This window comes from Papio anubis, chromosome 3, assembly GCF_008728515.1.
Source record: "Papio anubis isolate 15944 chromosome 3, Panubis1.0, whole genome shotgun sequence".
Taxonomy (NCBI): Eukaryota; Metazoa; Chordata; class Mammalia; order Primates; family Cercopithecidae; genus Papio; species Papio anubis.
In genome coordinates, this window is record NC_044978.1 from 124873106 (window position 1) to 124891902 (window position 18797).

Here is an 18797-nt window from a genome sequence, read left to right on the forward strand (position 1 = left end):
AAAAAAGCTAAATAACTATGTGTTTACAGAATTCATGACCAAAATTCTGTAGCAAGAAATAGATGATTACCTGAAATGAGATTCAGCTACAAATATCAGAAATGCCTAGGTAGTAATTTAAACAGGATAGAAGCTGCTTTCTCTTCCACATGTAAGTGTAGATAGTGACAGTCCAAGGTTTAAGTGACAGCTCCACAGTCATCTGGGCCAGAGTAATCCTCATGTTCTTGGGCCAAAATAGGTCTCCAGCCAAAACAACCACATTCAAAACATAATGCATGGATGGGGTTGAGAGGGTACAAAGAACATTCCCCTGATGCCTTTAAAGGGAATTTCCAAAAAGCTACCGCACAAACGTTCACTTATGTTCCATTGTAAGAAGTTAGTCTTACGGAGATGATTAGCTACATGCAAAGCTGGGAAATACAATCTTAATTCAAATGACCATGCACCCAGCTAAAAACAGGTATTCTGAGAAAGGGAGAAGAGAGGTTTAAGTAGACAACTAGCAGGTTCTAACACAATGCTATCTCCTTCAAAATAACAATACTCTTATTTGGTCTCAGATTTCTCATTAGTGAAATGAAGTACTGGATCAGAGAGTTTTTAGGGCTGTATTTATTATGAATCTATACCAGAGTAGTTTATCAACATACCTTCTCTCTAGTGGTTCTTCTTTACTTATGGGTGTCAAAATGAGATCAGTTGGGACAAAGTACAGAAAACTTAATAAATAGCATTTCCAGAGTCATTTCCTTAGAAGTCTAAACTATATAAATAAGAAAAGATTTTAAATTATGAACACTCTTGTTAAGATATGCGAAACAAATATTTGAATCAATTTTGAATGACATCATATTTAAACTATTTTAGGGCTGTATTTTAACTAATGGCATATTTCAAGAATGCATGTCATGATTTGTAGTTTTTACAGTCTTTGGGGAATCATTATTGAATGCGAACTGTTGCTTAAACATGGTTGAAATAATTTTAACTAAAACTCAAACTTCCAAAGTAGTCAACCATGAGATTTCAACATGACATATAACATTTGTCTCTTTTTTTCTGAAAGATTTTGATTAGATTTTATGATACATTTGAAGAAATTTTTTTCCGCCTCTTGAATAAAGAGCAAGCATTTGGTTAATGAGTGGTAAGAATAAGAATTATTAGGCAAGACATACAACAACATTTGGATACGTATATTTCTTTAAATTTTAGTTTTATCTTATGGAAAGTAAAAATTAATAGTAGACTTATGAAAAGAAATGTTGGTCTCAGCATTAGTAAACAGAGTCCTAGGCTTTACTATTAATTGGCTGCATGACCTTGATAAATTCAGTTAACTTCCCTGGGTTTTAGTGGTCACAACTAGAAGATAGAGGGTTTTTGTAGTAGTCGCTGTTGTTTGTTTTGTTTCTTTCTGATCTCTAGAGTTCCTTTAAAGTACCAGGCCTCAACTGGGACCAGAAGTACATATTTTAATAAGCAGCCAGTGTGATTCTGCTACAGGTTGTTCATGAACTGCAATTTGAGGGAAATCTCCATAAAAAGTCAATAGTCTAAAAACATCTGGCATTCTATTCTCAAAAAAAAGTAGAAAAACACTTATATATTTTAATTATTGTGGACAAGATGTATTGTACATGGCTACAAAATTTCTTAACTTATTCTCTCTTCAAAGATCCAAGATCTTTTGTGTTTCATGCATCCAACATAAAATTTCTTATAGACCTGAGGAAGAACCAAGAAATAACCAAAATAAGTATCTCTAGTTACTTTAATAACTACTAATACATATTGATAGAAATTACATTTTTATACTCAATATTTTTCTTAGCAATTTTTATTGAAATCCTTCCTAAGGTGAACATCTCATAAATCCAGTAAATAAAGAGCTGTAAAATACTGTAAGAGCAACTCAGCTCTCCTTTTCTTCTCCTTCATGTACCCTCTTTGACATACTTTACACTTAAAATTAAAGAGGTCAAGATCAATTAAAGGTGGAAACAGTGATAAACAGGATGTGTTTACTTTGTCCAACACAGATGTGGACTCGTTAATTCTGAAGTATGTTTCCCACGAAAGGCGGTTGTTTGGGAATGGTAACAGTGGAAAAAGAAACTTGTACAGGTCTTACAACAAGTAATATGAGTTCATTGGTTAAGAAATTCCAAATGCAATAAGAGTTTGGTTGCATTGAAAACAGGACCACTGGCTTTAACTTCCCTGCAGCTGTATAACATCTGGAACAAATAAGCCAAGTTTCTATTTTTGAGTGAAGAATGCTTGTTTGAGTGATTCACACCCACCAAAATGTTTCCAGTGTATTATCTTTAGAAGAATTAAATGGAAGCACTTTGCACTCTGTCCAATATATTATCTGGACAAATTTTTTAAATAGGCTTTTTTTTTTTTTTTTTTTGGCTTTTAAAAAACACCAACCATGGGATAGTTTGCTTTGACTCTTACCGTAGCATAAGTGGTCTAAAACTGGCATGAACCACTAATAAGGCAAGAAAGAGAAAGAGAGCGATTGTATATAATAGTTACAACAAAAAGTATATATATTTCTTGGTTACACCAGCTTTTCTCATTTCCCATTTCTGAGAGGCCATCACCTGGAAAAATGCCTTGCTAATGAATATTCAATAAATGTTCATTAAATTGATGATTGAATAGATCCTTCCCTCCAAAAGCAATAATAACAACCATAATAATAGTAATAGTGCTACACTAATTAAAAGTTAATGAGTAAATTATGTTAGTTATTTGATACAGCAGTGATAGCAGATATGGGTATAGTCATTTCCCTCTATACTAACACAAATAAGTCACAAAAATGCAAGAATTTATTGCTGAAATCAGATTTTGTAGCAACTACGCAGAAATATCTATTTTGGTCTATGCTTTTATACCTTCTTGTGCAGTCCCAGGAGTATGTAATTTAAACTATCTCAAATTAAGACTATTGAATTAGAACATGATTTTGATTTATGAACAGACTTCAACAGATTAAATGACTCACTCACGGTCAACAGTTAATTATTAGTAGAAACCATCAATGAAGCTTAAAATTATGAAACACATGGAGAGGTGAAGATAAACAAAACTTCAGTATTTGCCCTTTAAGTGCTCTTAGTGTTTTCAGGAAAATAAGTCAAAACATCACTGCAGTATAAGGCAAAAAGTGGTACATTGCACAGGAGAGAAATATTTTTGGAATTCAGTGGAAGAAGAGATGATTTTTGATCTGGTGACAGGAGCTAGTGGAAAGGAATGGTGAAGGGAGAGCATTGGAGATAATGTTAAGTGATAATAGAGGGAGTAAACTTTTAGTGGGGACTTAAAGAATGATTAGAAATTGAACTAGACAGGGGAGAATTGAACACATAAGGAGGGAAAGGCAGTCAATATCAGGAATTAAACCTATTACCCAAGATAAGATTCACAAGTGTAAAACAGACAAGGGAAAACCCAAATAGTTCAGTCTGGCTTCTGCATTGGCTTGAAGGAGTGAAGTGGGAATTAAGTCTGGAGAGGTCATCAGAAACTGACTGCAGGACTCAGGCAGATCTTGGACTGGACTTAATAGGAAATGGGGAAATATGCCAAACATCTTGTGCAGATAAATAACAGGATGAAAGTTAGGCTTTAATGTTAGAAGGTGTACAGTAGTACCGATGAGGGAGGAAAAACTGGAGAAGACAAGCAGAGTAACAGTAATCCAGGTGAAAAGTAAAAAGGACTGGAAGTAGAGGTCCTGCTGTAGTTGGCAAATTTCGAGTTAATGCTTTCAATATTGCAACTACCAGATCATTCAGGTACAGATAGAACTTAGATTATGTATATCTATCTAGAAAACTTTTTGAGAGACCTCACTCTCCCCCAGTACTCAGAAAAGAGAGGGAGAGAGAACGTGTGTGTGAGACAGAGAGAGAAAGTATTGCTGGATGGGTATAGAGCACACAGGTGAGCTGGATGGATGTCTGCCACCTCTGTGTTCTTCCCTTCACCCCCCTCTTCCTCATTTGATGTTTCCTTGACAACTGTTGAGAACTATGAAGTATAAAGGTGAATCTGAAAGGTAGATTTCTTTTCCTAAAAAGCTTACAGGTTAACTGTTGAGTGGGTGGGAAAATATGCACATAGAAATGGCAAGCTAGAAAGCAACCTGAGAGGATAGAAAAAGTTCTGTAAGAATTCAGGGAAGGCAGAATGTACTTTGGACCATGGATGTTCAAAACCAAGTTAATGAAAGAGATAGCATCTGAACTGGGTCTGGAAGGGTGGGTATGGTGAGGACGTGAGGACTGGAGAGGAAAGGTGTTCTGATAGGAAGGAAAATCATGCACAAAGGCATGGGAGCACAAAACATGAGCCTGTGAGGGCAGGCAGAGGACCTCCTTGTGGCTACAGACAGGCTGTCAGCACAAATCAGATATCAGAATCACCCAGGAAGCTTTAGAATATATGATGCCTGGCCTCATCCCAAGAAGGCTGGATAACTGCTCTGGGTGGAAGGCTTAGCCACTGGTACTTTTCAAAAATGCCCTGGGCGATTCTAGTGGTTCACAAGGGTTGAGGCAAAGGTGTAGGAAGGAGAGTCATGGCAGAAAAGTCTTGAGAGAATAACTAAACTACACAAGTGGAAGCAAAATCTAATTAGTTTTTGCCATTCTATAGACCTCAAGGAGATTCAGTACTATTTGTGTCACAATGACTTAGAATCAAAATTTCTAAGTATGAAAATGCATAATCCATTTTGAAAGGATGTGATGTGACTGTTCTGTTGGATAAACTTCATCGATGTGCTTTTGGAATTCAAAAGAAAATCAATTATATTAAAAATATGAACATTTATAGGGCAAGATCTCTTTTTGTTATCTTATTTACTGTCTAGTAGAGTACATCTTGAATATAGTTGCTTGGTAAATCACTGATAACTAAACTAGCAAACTAAAAGACATATGAAAAGATCTCAGAGAGGCATAGTTTCTATTGAATGTAGGACATCAGTGAAACAAAAAACAATGTTATAGAATAAAACTTTCTGGATCCATGCTGAGTGTCACAAAGTTTGGAAGGCATGTGCAGTGTGCATTGTGCATGGACTTAGTAGGATTTATTTCTTTGTTTTTTTTTTTTTTTTTTTTTTGTATCAATACTCCTGACTATTAAGCCCAGACTCCTCTATGTGAAAATTGTTCACAATTGTTCAAACGTAACAACGAGCTACTTTGGCATGTAGTCTATTATCACAAGAACTCTTTATCAGTACCCAGCTTGCCCTGGCTTGATTAGGAGCAATTCCTATTAATTCAGAAAAGCATTTCCTCTTCCTCTCTCTTTCTTAAATTCACTGATCAGAGAACTCCAGGCTCTTCCCTTAGGTATCAAACTGAATCCATCTACGGTAAGGGCCAGCAAATTCTATTTTTAAAAGCCTCTTCAGGTAGCCCTAAAGATTAGCTGGATTTTATATCCACTGCTTTACACAGTACTATTGTCTTAGCTGTTGCTTCACCTTAATGTATGTGCATAAAGCAATCACTTCATTCATTTAAAATATGTTGTAATGCAACAGTGTTAACTTTAAGTCATTGAAATTACACATTCCCAGGACTGCGCACAGACTAGAAAGCACAGACCATATACCAAAGAGTGCTGTGTAATGAGATACAATGCTTCTGCTAATAAATGCTTCTGCTAATAAATCACCATCACTGCTATTTTTGCTTCTTATTTGGATCAGTATGAGGACCAGAGAGTGGCCAAGGGGTTGGGGGGTTTTACGCATTCTTGCTATTACTTCCTCATGGAACTTCATTTTGTGAAGTGAGTTTGCCTAGAGGCTCAAATGAAACAATACACATGACAGAAACTTGTAAAGCATAAACTGTCAAATGTAGGGCAGGAACCCTTTCTGGACATTTTGCCATCGTATCACCAGGGCTAGCACCATGCCCGCACATGGTAGGTGTTCAGTAAACATCTGTGGGATGAATAAATTGAAATATTAAATATTTGCTAAAGAAAATGAATGGTAGGGCCAAAAATAATTCTTAAAAAAAATGAGGTTAACTTAAAATATTTTAGGGTCTTAGGCACTGAAAACATATGTAGAGCTAAACCTATTTTTAGCTAAAAACTACCAGAGTAATTGACTCTGGTACTTTTCTGCCTAGGTAGGTGGATAAATGAATTATCACTCAGGGTTCTTTGAGGAACTTTTGAGGGTAAATGGTAATTTGTACAGGGTAATGGCAATGTGCTAGGTGCATGGGTAAATGAGAGTGGCAATTACTTTATTATTTTTTTTAAAAAAATGTGTAGTCACTGTTATCTATTATTGTGCAGATGCTAAAAACAAATATGTCAAATTCTTTCTTTTTCTCTGAGCAAAAGGCTAGACACATAAAGTTTAAAATTAAAAATAAATTCAACTAATAAAATCACCCATTTTTGTTTCTGCATTTTTTTAAATTTAGAGGAAGATTCTAGCAACAGCTTCTCAGAGCTCCTCTCTCCTCTGTTCTGCCCTCTCAGGCAACCCCCACCCAATCACTTGCTACTATTAGTAGGAAAGGTGTTCATTACCTGCTTAATGCTACCTCTTCTTCCGAGGTTGTTGACTGCTCTTCATTTCCCTTGCCTCCCAGATTCTAAAATCCTAACCTGTCACAGCCTTGAAATTGATCTTCTCAAAATGGAGGCCCATAACATTTCTACATCCTATCCGCAGATGGTTCCAATTTAATCTCTTGGAACCTCGCCCTTCGGTGAAGGTCCTCAGTTTTAAAATCTGCCTTTTAACAGGAGGAGCTATATATAATCCCTTTTGAAAAACAAACAAACAAAAAGCTGAATAGAATAAGTTTTTAAAAAGGTTATGGCTTCCTCAACGTCTCAAATGTTTCTGCAAACTGTACTACAAAACTAAATTAATATTGGGCCAGTGGGGCAGGGGATATCTACTGAATCACCAACACCACTTTTTTGGCCCCTGGATTTTCCTTGGGGGCCTCCTATAAATGCTACTTTTTAACTGTGGCACAGTCACAGTTATTAAGTAAAGCTGAGGCCTTGCCAACTTTCTGGTTTTGCTACCCAAATTTCTGAATGTTTGGTTGATTATAGCCCTAAAACACCCACATACTAAGTAGCTTTTAAACATTTTCTCCTCTGGGTAATCACCTGGTATATCTGAACTGAAAGCCCACCACATATAAATTAAGTATTTACTCAACTAACTACTGCTAAAATCAATGGCCTTGAGGAATACATTAAAATTATATAACAGAGCTTGGCTTTTATGAATTAAAACTCCTAAAACTTAAATGTCATGTCCTCCACTTGACCTGAAAAACTGACTTTAATTTTATATGCAGTATTTAAGGAACAACCCCCAGAGATAAGTACATTGTTCATAAGTGTCCAGTGCATGAACTCATATATGAACTGTAACACAAGAAACATAAGCTATGCGAAAGGAAAAAAATACATATATATTTTTTTAATTTTGAATTTTATACATATACATAAATAGAAACATGTCAATATTTAGTAATAAGAGAGTATAAATGATAAGCCTCCATCATCTGAGCTGAATATATGCAATGAAAAGAAAGGTACATATCCCAATAAAGCATACATGACAAAGAAAAAATATTGTTTTAAACTTTTAATTCCAAGAGCAGCCTAATCAAACATGATGCCAAAAGTAAAAGGGACCCATATGGCCTAGGAATACAAGGATGGAGAGATTTGAGGAAGAGATCTTTATACACAGTTCATGCTCACTTTCTCACAAGATGTATTACCGCAAATCAAGAAGTACGAAAGAGAATAGAAGTTAATTTCCTGGCAAGATGAAATGATTGAATAAGAACAAAATAATTGTTTCCTCTATGATCTTAAAATCCTGATAACTAATAACACAGAAGCAGGCATCAGAAAACACATGAGTCAGGCATGGTGTCATTGCAGGTGCAAGACCACAGTTGAGGGATTATTTCTAGTTCAAAGAAAAAGCATGTTTTTTTTTTTTTTTTTCTTGGGCCTCAACAGTTGAACAAGTAGTTAACTCCCATGACTCTTTCTCAGCCATTCACCACTCCCAGCAAATACTCATAATTTCTCAAAAATTGAAATCCCAAAGCAGAGTGAGAGTTGAAGTTTATTAGAATATGGAATACAATAGCATGAATAGTGACCAAGACCATTAGTAAGAAAGAAAAATCTCATGTTGATAACTTTTAAGTGGTTATTGCTGGCTGGGATATCTTTGGCATGTACATTAGTGGCCCTGAGTGAAAAAGAAAAACACAGTTAAATGAACAAAAATGTCAGCCCCAACTTGGTAGGTCAGAAAACTACCTCGTAAGTATATGAGGTTGCTCCAGGGGAATAGGTTCTTAATTTGCGGAGAAAAACAACTTATTTTAAAAATCTGTTAAGTTTCAGCCGGGCACGGTGGCTCACATCTGTAATCCCAGCACTTCGGGAGGCAGAGGCGGGCGGATCACGAGGTCAGGAGATCGAGACCATCCTGGCTAACACGGTGAAACCCCATCTCTACTAAAAAATACAAAAAATTAGCTAGGTGTGGTGGCGGGCGCCTGTAGTCCCAGCGAGTCGGGAGACTGAGGCAGGAGTATGGCGTGAACCCGGGAGGCGGAGGTTGCAGTGAGCCGAGATAGCGCCACTGCACTCCAGCCTGGGCGACAGAGCAAGACTCCATCTCAAAAAAAAAAAAAACAAAAAAACAAAACACACACACACAAACACACACACACACACGGCCATATACAGAGTAATATAATTGTATTCGTATTTTAGGTTATTCAAAGACCTGCCTGAGTACCTTAATAAATCCCACTTGACAATTCTTCAAGACCTGAGGATTCTCTAAAATACTTTGGAGCAGTTGAAAGCAGAAACAAGCAGAACAAGTTGGAAGGGACTGATAAATGGCCATCAGGGCTCAGGCAGGGCAAAGCTCTTAAGAGGAGCAATACTTAGAATGAGTCGAAGGTACAGAGATCTTATCAGCTTTGTGATTAGGGAAAATTAATTCACCCCTTTGAGCACTTCACCTCTGTCTTCTCATCTGTAAAAATTTAAAATTTTACAGTCATTTACAAACAGTTGTGAAGATTAAATGAGAGAATGTGTTTAAAATGCCTGCCAAGGAGTAGGTGCACAATGACTGAAAATTGCTTCCTAGTAGTGTATTACCTTAGATACCATGAAAACTCTAAAAGAATAATCATTTTGCTTTGCAAGAGTTAAAAATTGGAAATAATCTGCATGTTCATGATCAGGCAATGGTTAAATAAATTATGATACATGCGTACAAAGAAAGAGTATGTAGCAGTTTAAAAAGTTAAAGCCATTTTTAGTGATGTTGATGGATTCGTGTAGATGTTCAAGATACACTATTAACTGAAAAAAGCAAATTGAAAATAATGTAGATTGGCCAGGTGCGGTGGCTCACACTTATAATCTCAGCACTTTGGGAGGCTGAGGCAGAGTTAGATGTCAAGAGTTAGAGACCAGCCTGGCCAACATGATGAAACCCCATCTCTACTAAAAAAAATACAAAAATTATCTGGGTATGGTGGTGTGCACCTGTAATCCCAGCCACTTGGGAGGCTGAGGCAGAAGAATCACTTGAACCTGGGAGGCAGAGATTGCAGTGAGCTGAGATAGATCATGGCACTACACTCCAGCCTGGGTGAAAGAATGAGACTTTATCTAAAAAAAAAAAAAAAAAAAAAAAAAAGTAGATAATATTCTATCCTTTGAATTTTTCACAATTGATAAGAATTTCCCACTTGTGGAAATTTAGTTTGGTTTCTGCTTTCCCTCCAGTTTAATTAACAACTCTCTACAACTAAGTTTCTGATTTTACCCCTGCTTAGGACAGATTTCTAAAATGGAAATTGCTTAATCAAAATATACGTATTTTGTAAAGCTTTAGATACATATTGTCAAATTGCTTTGCAGTTAGACCATGTCAATTTACAGTTATATCTGAGCTGTTTAAGTGTCCCATTTTCCATGCCCTATTTATTTTGCATACTTTTTTAACTTTGTTAATTTCACAGTCCAGATTTGTTTGGAGTCATTTAGATTTGCATTTTTACTACTATTGGAAATGAACATTTCTTTTATATGCATGCTAGTATATAATATTTCTTATTTACATATTTATTTTAGAGACAGCATCTTGCTCTGTCACAGGTTGCAGTCCAGTGGCACAATCATAACTCACTGTAGCCTAGAACTCCTGGGCTCAAATGATCCCACTTCCACCAGGCACATCCCCCCTCCCTAGCCTCTGGCATAGCTGGGACCACAAGCACTAATCATCATGCCTAAGTTGTTTTTTGTTGTTTGTTGTTGTTGTTGTTTGTAGAGACAGTATGTTGCCCGGGCTGGTCTCTAACTCCTGACCTCAAGTGATCCTCCTGCCTTGGCCACCAAAATTAATGGGATTATGGGCTTGAGCCACCATGCCCAGTCTCCTTTTTTTCTACAATTGTTATTGCCGTCTACCTACTTTCCTGTAGGGTTTTAGTGGGAATTTTAAAATAAAATTTTAAAGTATTCTATACGTAGAGGGTAGAAAACTTTTGGCTCTCATATTTTTAGTGACATGCCACAGCTTATATATCTTTTAAAGTTCACAATTGTTTTGGCATGCAAAATTTTTAAATTTTTCTATGGTCCTAACTACTGATTTCTCCTTCTGATTGCTTTCATTGCTTCTATATTTAAAAAGATTTCCTATACTACAATCAGGAAAATAGTTACATATATTTTCTTCTAAATTTGTTTATGGTTCTTTTGATACATTTAAATCTGTAATTCTTCTGGGATTTGGGTAGAATAAGGTTAGAATCTTCTTCTTTTGTTCCATCAATTATTATTTTTTAGTAACTTTTTACTGTTGCTCTAATTCCAATGTCTTGTTTTACCCATATTTTATTCTTGGCTTGGAGTCCCATCTCTCCTGGGACCCACTAATGGTTTCAGACAGTAATCTTTTCACAGCTCCTTACAGTGCCATGAATTTGAAGGAAGAGCTTTCTAAGTGCTGAATTTTCTCAGCCAGTTACATCGTTTGCTGTTGCTGTTGTGTATGTGTGACTGTTTTTAGCACTCTTTTTATACATTATTAAGAAACAATTTTTAAAAGAAGATAGAATCATCATTCTCATACAGCTATACAGTGAGCATGTGGCAAATATTTTTAACTCATTAATTAATGAGGGACCAGTAAGGTATTACAACTGATTCCAGAGAATTCAAAGAGCAGAGACATAAAAAGGGAATAAACAGATTTTTAAATAAATTTCAAATAAATAAAAAAGGGTCAATGCAAAAATCCATTGTATTCCACTGAGCACAACTACTTTGCATTACTACAGACAATAATTATTTGAATTATTATCGAATTTCTAAAATTTGCAGAATTGTAATAAAGATCATAAATGAGAAAACCTAAATGAGTGAGTAGTCAAGATACCCATTGTTTGACTTTTTGCCCATTTCAAAGTTTCTCACAAGTTTCCCTGGCAGTCTGTCTCCTTCCTTCTTGTTATCATAATAATTTTGGAAGGATTATTCTTGATCATAAAATGCAGCTAGTCTTATTAGGTTTGCCTTACCGTTTATATAGGTGTCGCAAAAGTGTTATTTTACCATATAGATCACCTTAAGTTTGTGTTGTAAATTCTAAGGCTATACAATTTTGAACAAATACTAAATTAAATTCTGTCTGGAAATATTCGTAAGGAATCTCAAATTGGACTTTTAAGTCCCTCTATTATTTGTCATCCTGCTGCTAGAAAACTAAATCCAAGAAACTCTGTCCACAGTATTTCACCTATAAAACCTGTAACTTTGGGTAAGTTATTCTCTTCTAAAAGTCCCAAAATATCTCAAGATAACTTATACATAGTATACAATATTCTTGACCATTAAAGCCAATAAATAGACCAGTTTGTCTGGAAGATCTTTGTAAATACTACCTCCATAAGTCAAGTCAAGCTTAATTCCTTAAAAGTAGCTGTTTCTATGTGATTCAATGAACATTGTTTTCAAACATGACATTACAGGGAAGGCTTTGGTTTTATAATTTGTACAATTACATCCTGGTAAAAAGGAAGACAACTTCTTACTGAACTGATGCGGATTACTAAATGGCCATGGAAAGTAAAAAGACTCAATAAGAATTTCTGAGTCCTAGAGGAATAAATGAAAATCACATGTCATTTTCAAATGTTTCATTTCATTTTATAAAGTAGATTCTACTAAATTTCTATGGGTTACAGATTTCTTAAGAAGGAGAAGAAAGGGTGTTCTTATATATCTGAAAAATGAAACATTAAGAGAACATCAACAATATCCCAAATGAATAACCATAAGAAAATTCTCTCATTACTGCATTTAGTCTTATTACAATTTTAATTCCTAGTCCGCTGAATCTTGTGCATCATATGCAGCCCTCTGCTTTGGCCTAAAATGGGTCCTGGAAATCCTGACTCAGTCCACTTGTGGTGCAATCTGAAAGCTGTCTAACCAATGTCAGCTCAGCTTTGAAGTGTCAATAATTAAAGTACCTGGTAGTTATCTTCCATGAGGTTCCAAGACAGTTCTTTGTTAAAGACATAAATTCTGGACTATAACCTGGAAGAGAAACTTCAGGGAAGCAGCAGAGTAAAACAGTACTATCAATAAACTGTAGGGACCTAAAATGACTGTTGTGGACTTATTACTAATAATTTTCAAATGTGAGCAGTCTGATGAGAGCTTATAGTAAGAATAATGCAACAGACAAGGAAATTTAGTTCTTTTTGTACTATGCAAAAGAATGATAATAAAGCCACTGCAAAAGACAATTAGACAAATATCTCAAAGGATGGTGATTAAATCTATTTTCAAAGAAGTCTGTGAAAAATATATCAGATTCAAAAAATGAATGAAAATAATTTTACAGAGGAAGAAGTCTTGAGATAGAGATAAGACATAGATAATACTAAAACATAATTGTTAATACAAGAAACCAAGTAAAGAAATTTAGGTAAGTGTACATAACGCCTAAACATTTGTATTTTTTAAACAGTAACTGAAATTATGACTGATAACATTATACTAGTGTTGTCTAATGTCATTAGGCAAAACACTGCTATAACTCTGATAAATATAGAAAAACCTGATGGAAATATTTCCAACAGTTATCATCATTATTTTCCCTTAGGTTAAAAACAAGTAAAGTGGAAAGGGCAATGAAAAAAAATTCAGGAACTTCGCATAAAGCATATAAAATTTCTGAAATATTGTTAATAACATTATGCCTATTCAACTTACATAAGTAAGGCTGAGCAGTCTTCTGATTTGAAAATTCTTCCCAAGGAATTCCACAAACAAAACTAATTATTTTTAGCACCTCTTTGCAAAGGTGAAGAAATAACTCTTTGTGATATTTTTGAAGGGCCATCTGGGAAATCTCAGAGATAGTTTTAAGTGCAAAAGATATCCTGACTGTTTTATTAATTTTTTCTATACTTAAGATCCGATTATGAATGGCAAAAATCAGAAAAAATGATAGAGGACATTTGGACATTTGATTAAAATAAGATCAGGGTACCAGAGAAGTAACAATGAGTTAACAGTTTAAGTACATACTTAAAACAATAAAATATTTAAAAATAAACATATACATTAACATGGTTGTAAAGAACCTTAGCTCTTTATATGTGAGGAAACTGTTCTTTGCATTCTTTTCCTTAAATAATCAGGTATGTAACAAATTCAAAATAAAGCACAGAAAATTATTTTTATTAGACATAATTTTTGCTATCTATCTAGGCAGATTACATAGGAAGCTAAAAAAAAAAAAAAAATCTTTCACGTAGTAGGCAAATAGTAAGCTAAGAAAGCAAGCCCATCAAGATTGGGCAAATTTTACGAAAATTGTAGCACATCTCAAAGCTTCTTTTCACACTCAGGTATTATGAATTAAGGCAAGTAAAATATATTTCCAAAATTTGCTCTTCATTTTGCTTTTTCATATAACTGCAGTTTTCAGGGGATCCATTTTTATATTAATCCTCAAATGTTATTTCTGTTAAAACTTCAATATGTTTGTCATTACTATGATCAAATGAACCAGTAACTATTTTTAAAGTTCTCAATTTCAACTTTTAATAAGGAAAATATTAACAGTTATCAACTACATAAATGAAAGATTTTAGGGTCCTTAGTAAGTCCCAAGATTGTACAGAGGTTCTGAGATGGGGAAAATCATGGGAGGGAAGCCTGAAAACCACTACTCTATATATCCCCACTATTATATACTACTACAAAACAACTACAATAGGACAAAACTATTTTCTCTTTGAAACACAAAAGGACATAGACAGTGGTGTCAGTCTGTCCCTATTTTCACAGTGTAGTCTTAACTATTCATATTAAAAGGACTTTTACCAAAGTAACTTCTATTTCAAGAAGAAAACTAGAGGCTGATAATTAAGAATTGTCTGTCTTCCACAAGCATTTTAAAAGATGAGCAAAATTTATATGGCAACTTTCAATAGCCACACACATACCTTTTTACAGAGACAACATGAATCGTTCATTAACAGGACCCAAAGGCAAACACATTCTATAGGATATAAGCAAAAGTACATAAACTTAAAATTATGCTTAATAATTAGGCATCAAATTTGCGGTTTCCTATCTTAGTTAGAAGTCAACTACATATCAAGTGAGTATTCATTGTATAATTCAACTTAATATCAGTCTAAGGTTATGTGTCTTAGACCGATATCTACGTCTGAGGGTCTTGGGACCTATATTTAAGCTGATTTGTTAAAAGAACAACAACAACTACAAAAAAAATAATAATAATTACTGTTGAAATAAAGTTGTCTGAATAATGATTCAATGTAGTTGAATATAAATTTATACTTTTCATTTTCTAAAATATTGTGTAGGCATATTGTTAGTTAGTAGACCTAAGTAAGTTTAAGACAAACAAACGCAAGTAGAACAAAATGTTGTTTATATTAAACCCAACACTGATAAATCAGAGAACATAGCTGCTTATTTTGAACCAAAATTATTACACTAGTCTTGTTTTCCAAAGATTTACTGTGATTATGTGAACTTAAATTTTAAAAACATTTCTGAGTTTCTGTAAAAATAAGTTATTAAGTATAGTGCAATTTAAAATACTATAACTTTTAATTTCCTAATTTTTGGAATTTTATGAATATTTGATTTATATAAGAATGTATTTATATAAGAACTCTATAGGCCAATCAGAACAGAGATTCTTTAATTTAGAAGACATTTTAACCTAATTCATTACCCTCCAGAGACAGGAAAGTATTATGCACTCATCCAAAAAGAGATAAAGGTCTTTCTAAATTATAAGCATCTAGACACACAGACACAAGACTGCTTATAACTTCAGATCTAAGTATTAGCCACATATCAAAAGTAAACACAGAAAAATCACCAGTTCATATATCAAAGCATTGTAGTCTTTCGTGATGGGTGCAAGAGTCTTAATTTGAGTTCAAAATAGACAAATAACAACCAATAAAAATAAAATACTTTAAAAAAGTTTATTGTCTGTCACACAAGGAGAATAAATCTCTCTAATCCATTAATCCATTTACAGAAATCACAACGGCTAGCCCACAATGTTCTGAATCACTGCTGTCACCAGCAGGAAATAATATATCAATTGTAAAAGCTGCAAAGACAAAAACAAAACACAAAAATAGCCAAAAAGGAAAATATAGAAAGAAACAGAAGATCCACAAAGTTAAAGTTCTCACTGGGGATTTGCCTTTGGGAGTCTGGCTTTAAGCCCCCAGGGGTACAACCTCCTCCAGCATATAGGTTATTCATGTATCAGAGGAATCCACTGACTATTGGCAGAAGAACCTCCAAAATATTTACAAGACAATTTTTAAAGGGGTATAAATAACTATCATGCAGCTATAGCATAAATGTTCAAAAGATTTCATTTAATTCATTAATTATAGAAGGAACCAGTAAGATATTATAACCAATTCAAAGTAGAACATATCTGTATAGGGAATAAGGAAAATTGAAATAAAATAGCTGCAAAATAGGTCTCTATACAGGGCAATGGTTAATTGAATTCCACTGGGCAGAATTATTTTGCATCTTTGTGGGCAAGATATTTTCTATTATTATCAGTTTTATACAACTTAAAGAGTTATAAAATAGCACAAAAACAATAAAAAGCAAAACTAACGTAGATGGGGGCACAGTCAGGACACCCACTTTTTTGTTGAACACAAGAAATTAAGTACCATATGGAAAAGGCAATACCAAAGCTTCTCTTTATCTTCAATTCTAAATTTCTAATTATTTATTCATAGAAGAAAGAGCAAATAATATTATTCTTTCCTACATCAAATATGCAAAAGGTCTAGTAACTAAAATTTTCTAATTGTACATATTGTGCAACTCTTTTAGAATCATTTTTTCTCCTCTGAGCATCAGCTTTACCCAAACTTCTTTCTTCTCCCTTATCAATACCACATTAGCAAATACTTATTTCCATAGAGGCTTTCTAGAAGCCTATCAGTATAAGCTATCCAATATTTTTTTTTAAAAGGATGAAATCCTTTTAAAAGGTTGTAATTTGAAGGAAGAAAAAAAAGCAGATCAAATAGTTTTTAAAGTGATAAGAAAGATGCTTTATGTAAAACCCACCACGGACAGGCACTTCCACTGGTCTAAACCAATCCCAAACTTGAGACATTTTATTTGACAAACTTGAAATCAAGATAGGATTCTTTTTGAATTATTACCCTGAAGTCACACATGTTTGTAAAGGCCTTCGCTAGGAATTCTGAAGTTAGTGACTCATGCGGCTCAGTAGAGTCTAGACAAGCATGAGCCTGTGACACTGCTTTGATCCTGGGCATTTTCAATATCACAACCCAAGGCCTCAAAGCTCCTAATTGGAATTATCATCACTCCTGAGAAAAACACTAGGGGGGAAACATGTATATATCTCCATGGAAACAAACTTGTTAGTTTTGTTTTCTACAATATAAAGCAAAAAAATAAAAATAATAAAAATAAGGCCAAGTATTTCCATAGACTTGACTAACAATGTAATTTATGTATTTTAGGCACAGCCAGGTGACAACTCTACTAGAATCCCAATCCCGACAGAACTCTACATACAAGCTGTCATTTTTGACCACATTTCCAGAAGGAAGACTTAAGTACCAACATGTTAATTTCCTAATAATTTGCTAAATTTAAATAAATTCCATAGACAGAGCAAATTAGAATAATAAATGAGCCCTGTAGCTGGAAGGCAAATTAGAACAATAAAGTTAATAAAGAAATTAGAAAGAAAACTGTAATGTTGACTGTCTTTTTATTATACTGATAGGCTCTAAGCTGATTGCAACATTTCATGGAAGAGAATTTTGGTGCTACTTCAAAGATACGGAAATTGGTGACATATTATGTAGCTCAGAATTTAAAAAAAAAAAAAAAAAAAAAATGCCCCTGTTGCTAAATCGAATGGACCAAGCTTTTGCCATATGGCAGTGCTAGCTGCTAAAATCATTGAATATTGACCATTAAGGGATCTCAAATTGGCATACAAGGTTTTAAACGGTACTAAACAAGTAAGTAAAATCTGTGATATCCCATGAAATGATGTATAAAATGAATGAAAGTGTTTAATATGCATATATGCTTGGATAACATGAATCCTAAAACAACGAAGCTGAGGAAATGAAATCTAAAGGAAACTAGAAGATTTTAGAAAACTCAAGACTCGATGATAGAAAAAAACACTTTTTCCTAATGTGCCCTGCAAGTGGCTTTTGTGTAGAAAAGATATTAATATTTGAAGGCCACTTTCTATTAAAAATTAATATTTGGTTCCTCTTCTTTATTTCCCATTCAATTTAATTCCCTTTTTTAGTGTTTCAAAATACCTTTTTATTTTTTATTTTATATTTTAATTATTTTTAATGTATTTTCTTTTTTAAATTATTATACTTTAAGTTCTAGGGTACATGTGCAAAACGTACAGTTTTGTTTCATAGGTATAGGTGCCGTGGTGGTTTGCTGCACCCAACAACCCATCATCTACATTAGGTATTTCTCCTAATGCTATTCCTCCCCTAGACCCCCACCTCCCAACAGGCCCCGGTGTGTGATGCTCCCCTCCCTGTGTCGATGTGTTCTCATTGTTCAACTCCCACTTATGAGTGGGAACATGAGGTATAGTTTGAATTCAGGTATTGTGATGCCTCTAGCTTTGTTCTTTTTGCTTAGGATTGTCTTGGCTATGCAGGCCTTTTTTTGGTTCCATATGAAATTTAAAGTAGTTTTTTCCAATTCTGTGAAGAAAGTCAATAGGAGCTTGGTGGGGATAGCATTGACTCTATAAATTACTTTGGGCAGTATGGCCATTTTCACAATATTGATTCTTCCTATCCATGAACATGGAATGTTCTTTCATTTATTTGTGTCCTCTCTTATTTCCTTGAGCAGTGATTTGTTGTTGCCCTTGAAGAGGTCCTTCACATCCCTTGTAAGTTGTATTCCTAGGTATTTTATTCTCTTTGTAGCAATTGTGAATGGGAGTTCACTCATGATTTGGCTGTCTGTTTGTCTGTTATTGGTGTATAGCAATGCTTGTGATTTTTTCACATTGATTTTGTATCCTGAGACTTTGCTGAAGTTGCTTATCAGCTTAAGAGATTTGA

At 34.4% G+C, this 18797-nt stretch overlaps 1 protein-coding gene across 1 annotated transcript in view; it reads left to right on the forward strand.

Annotated features, from left to right (window-relative positions):
* CFAP299 (cilia and flagella associated protein 299) overlaps positions 1 to 17435 on the forward strand; it is a 470370-nt gene extending 452935 nt beyond the window's left edge. The window contains exon 5 of the mRNA XM_031664547.1: positions 17196 to 17435. Coding sequence (XP_031520407.1) covers positions 17196 to 17291 — 96 coding nt within the window. The 3' untranslated portion in view covers positions 17292 to 17435. The remainder of the gene's footprint in view (positions 1 to 17195) is intronic.
* The last annotated feature ends 1362 nt before the right edge of the window (positions 17436 to 18797 follow it).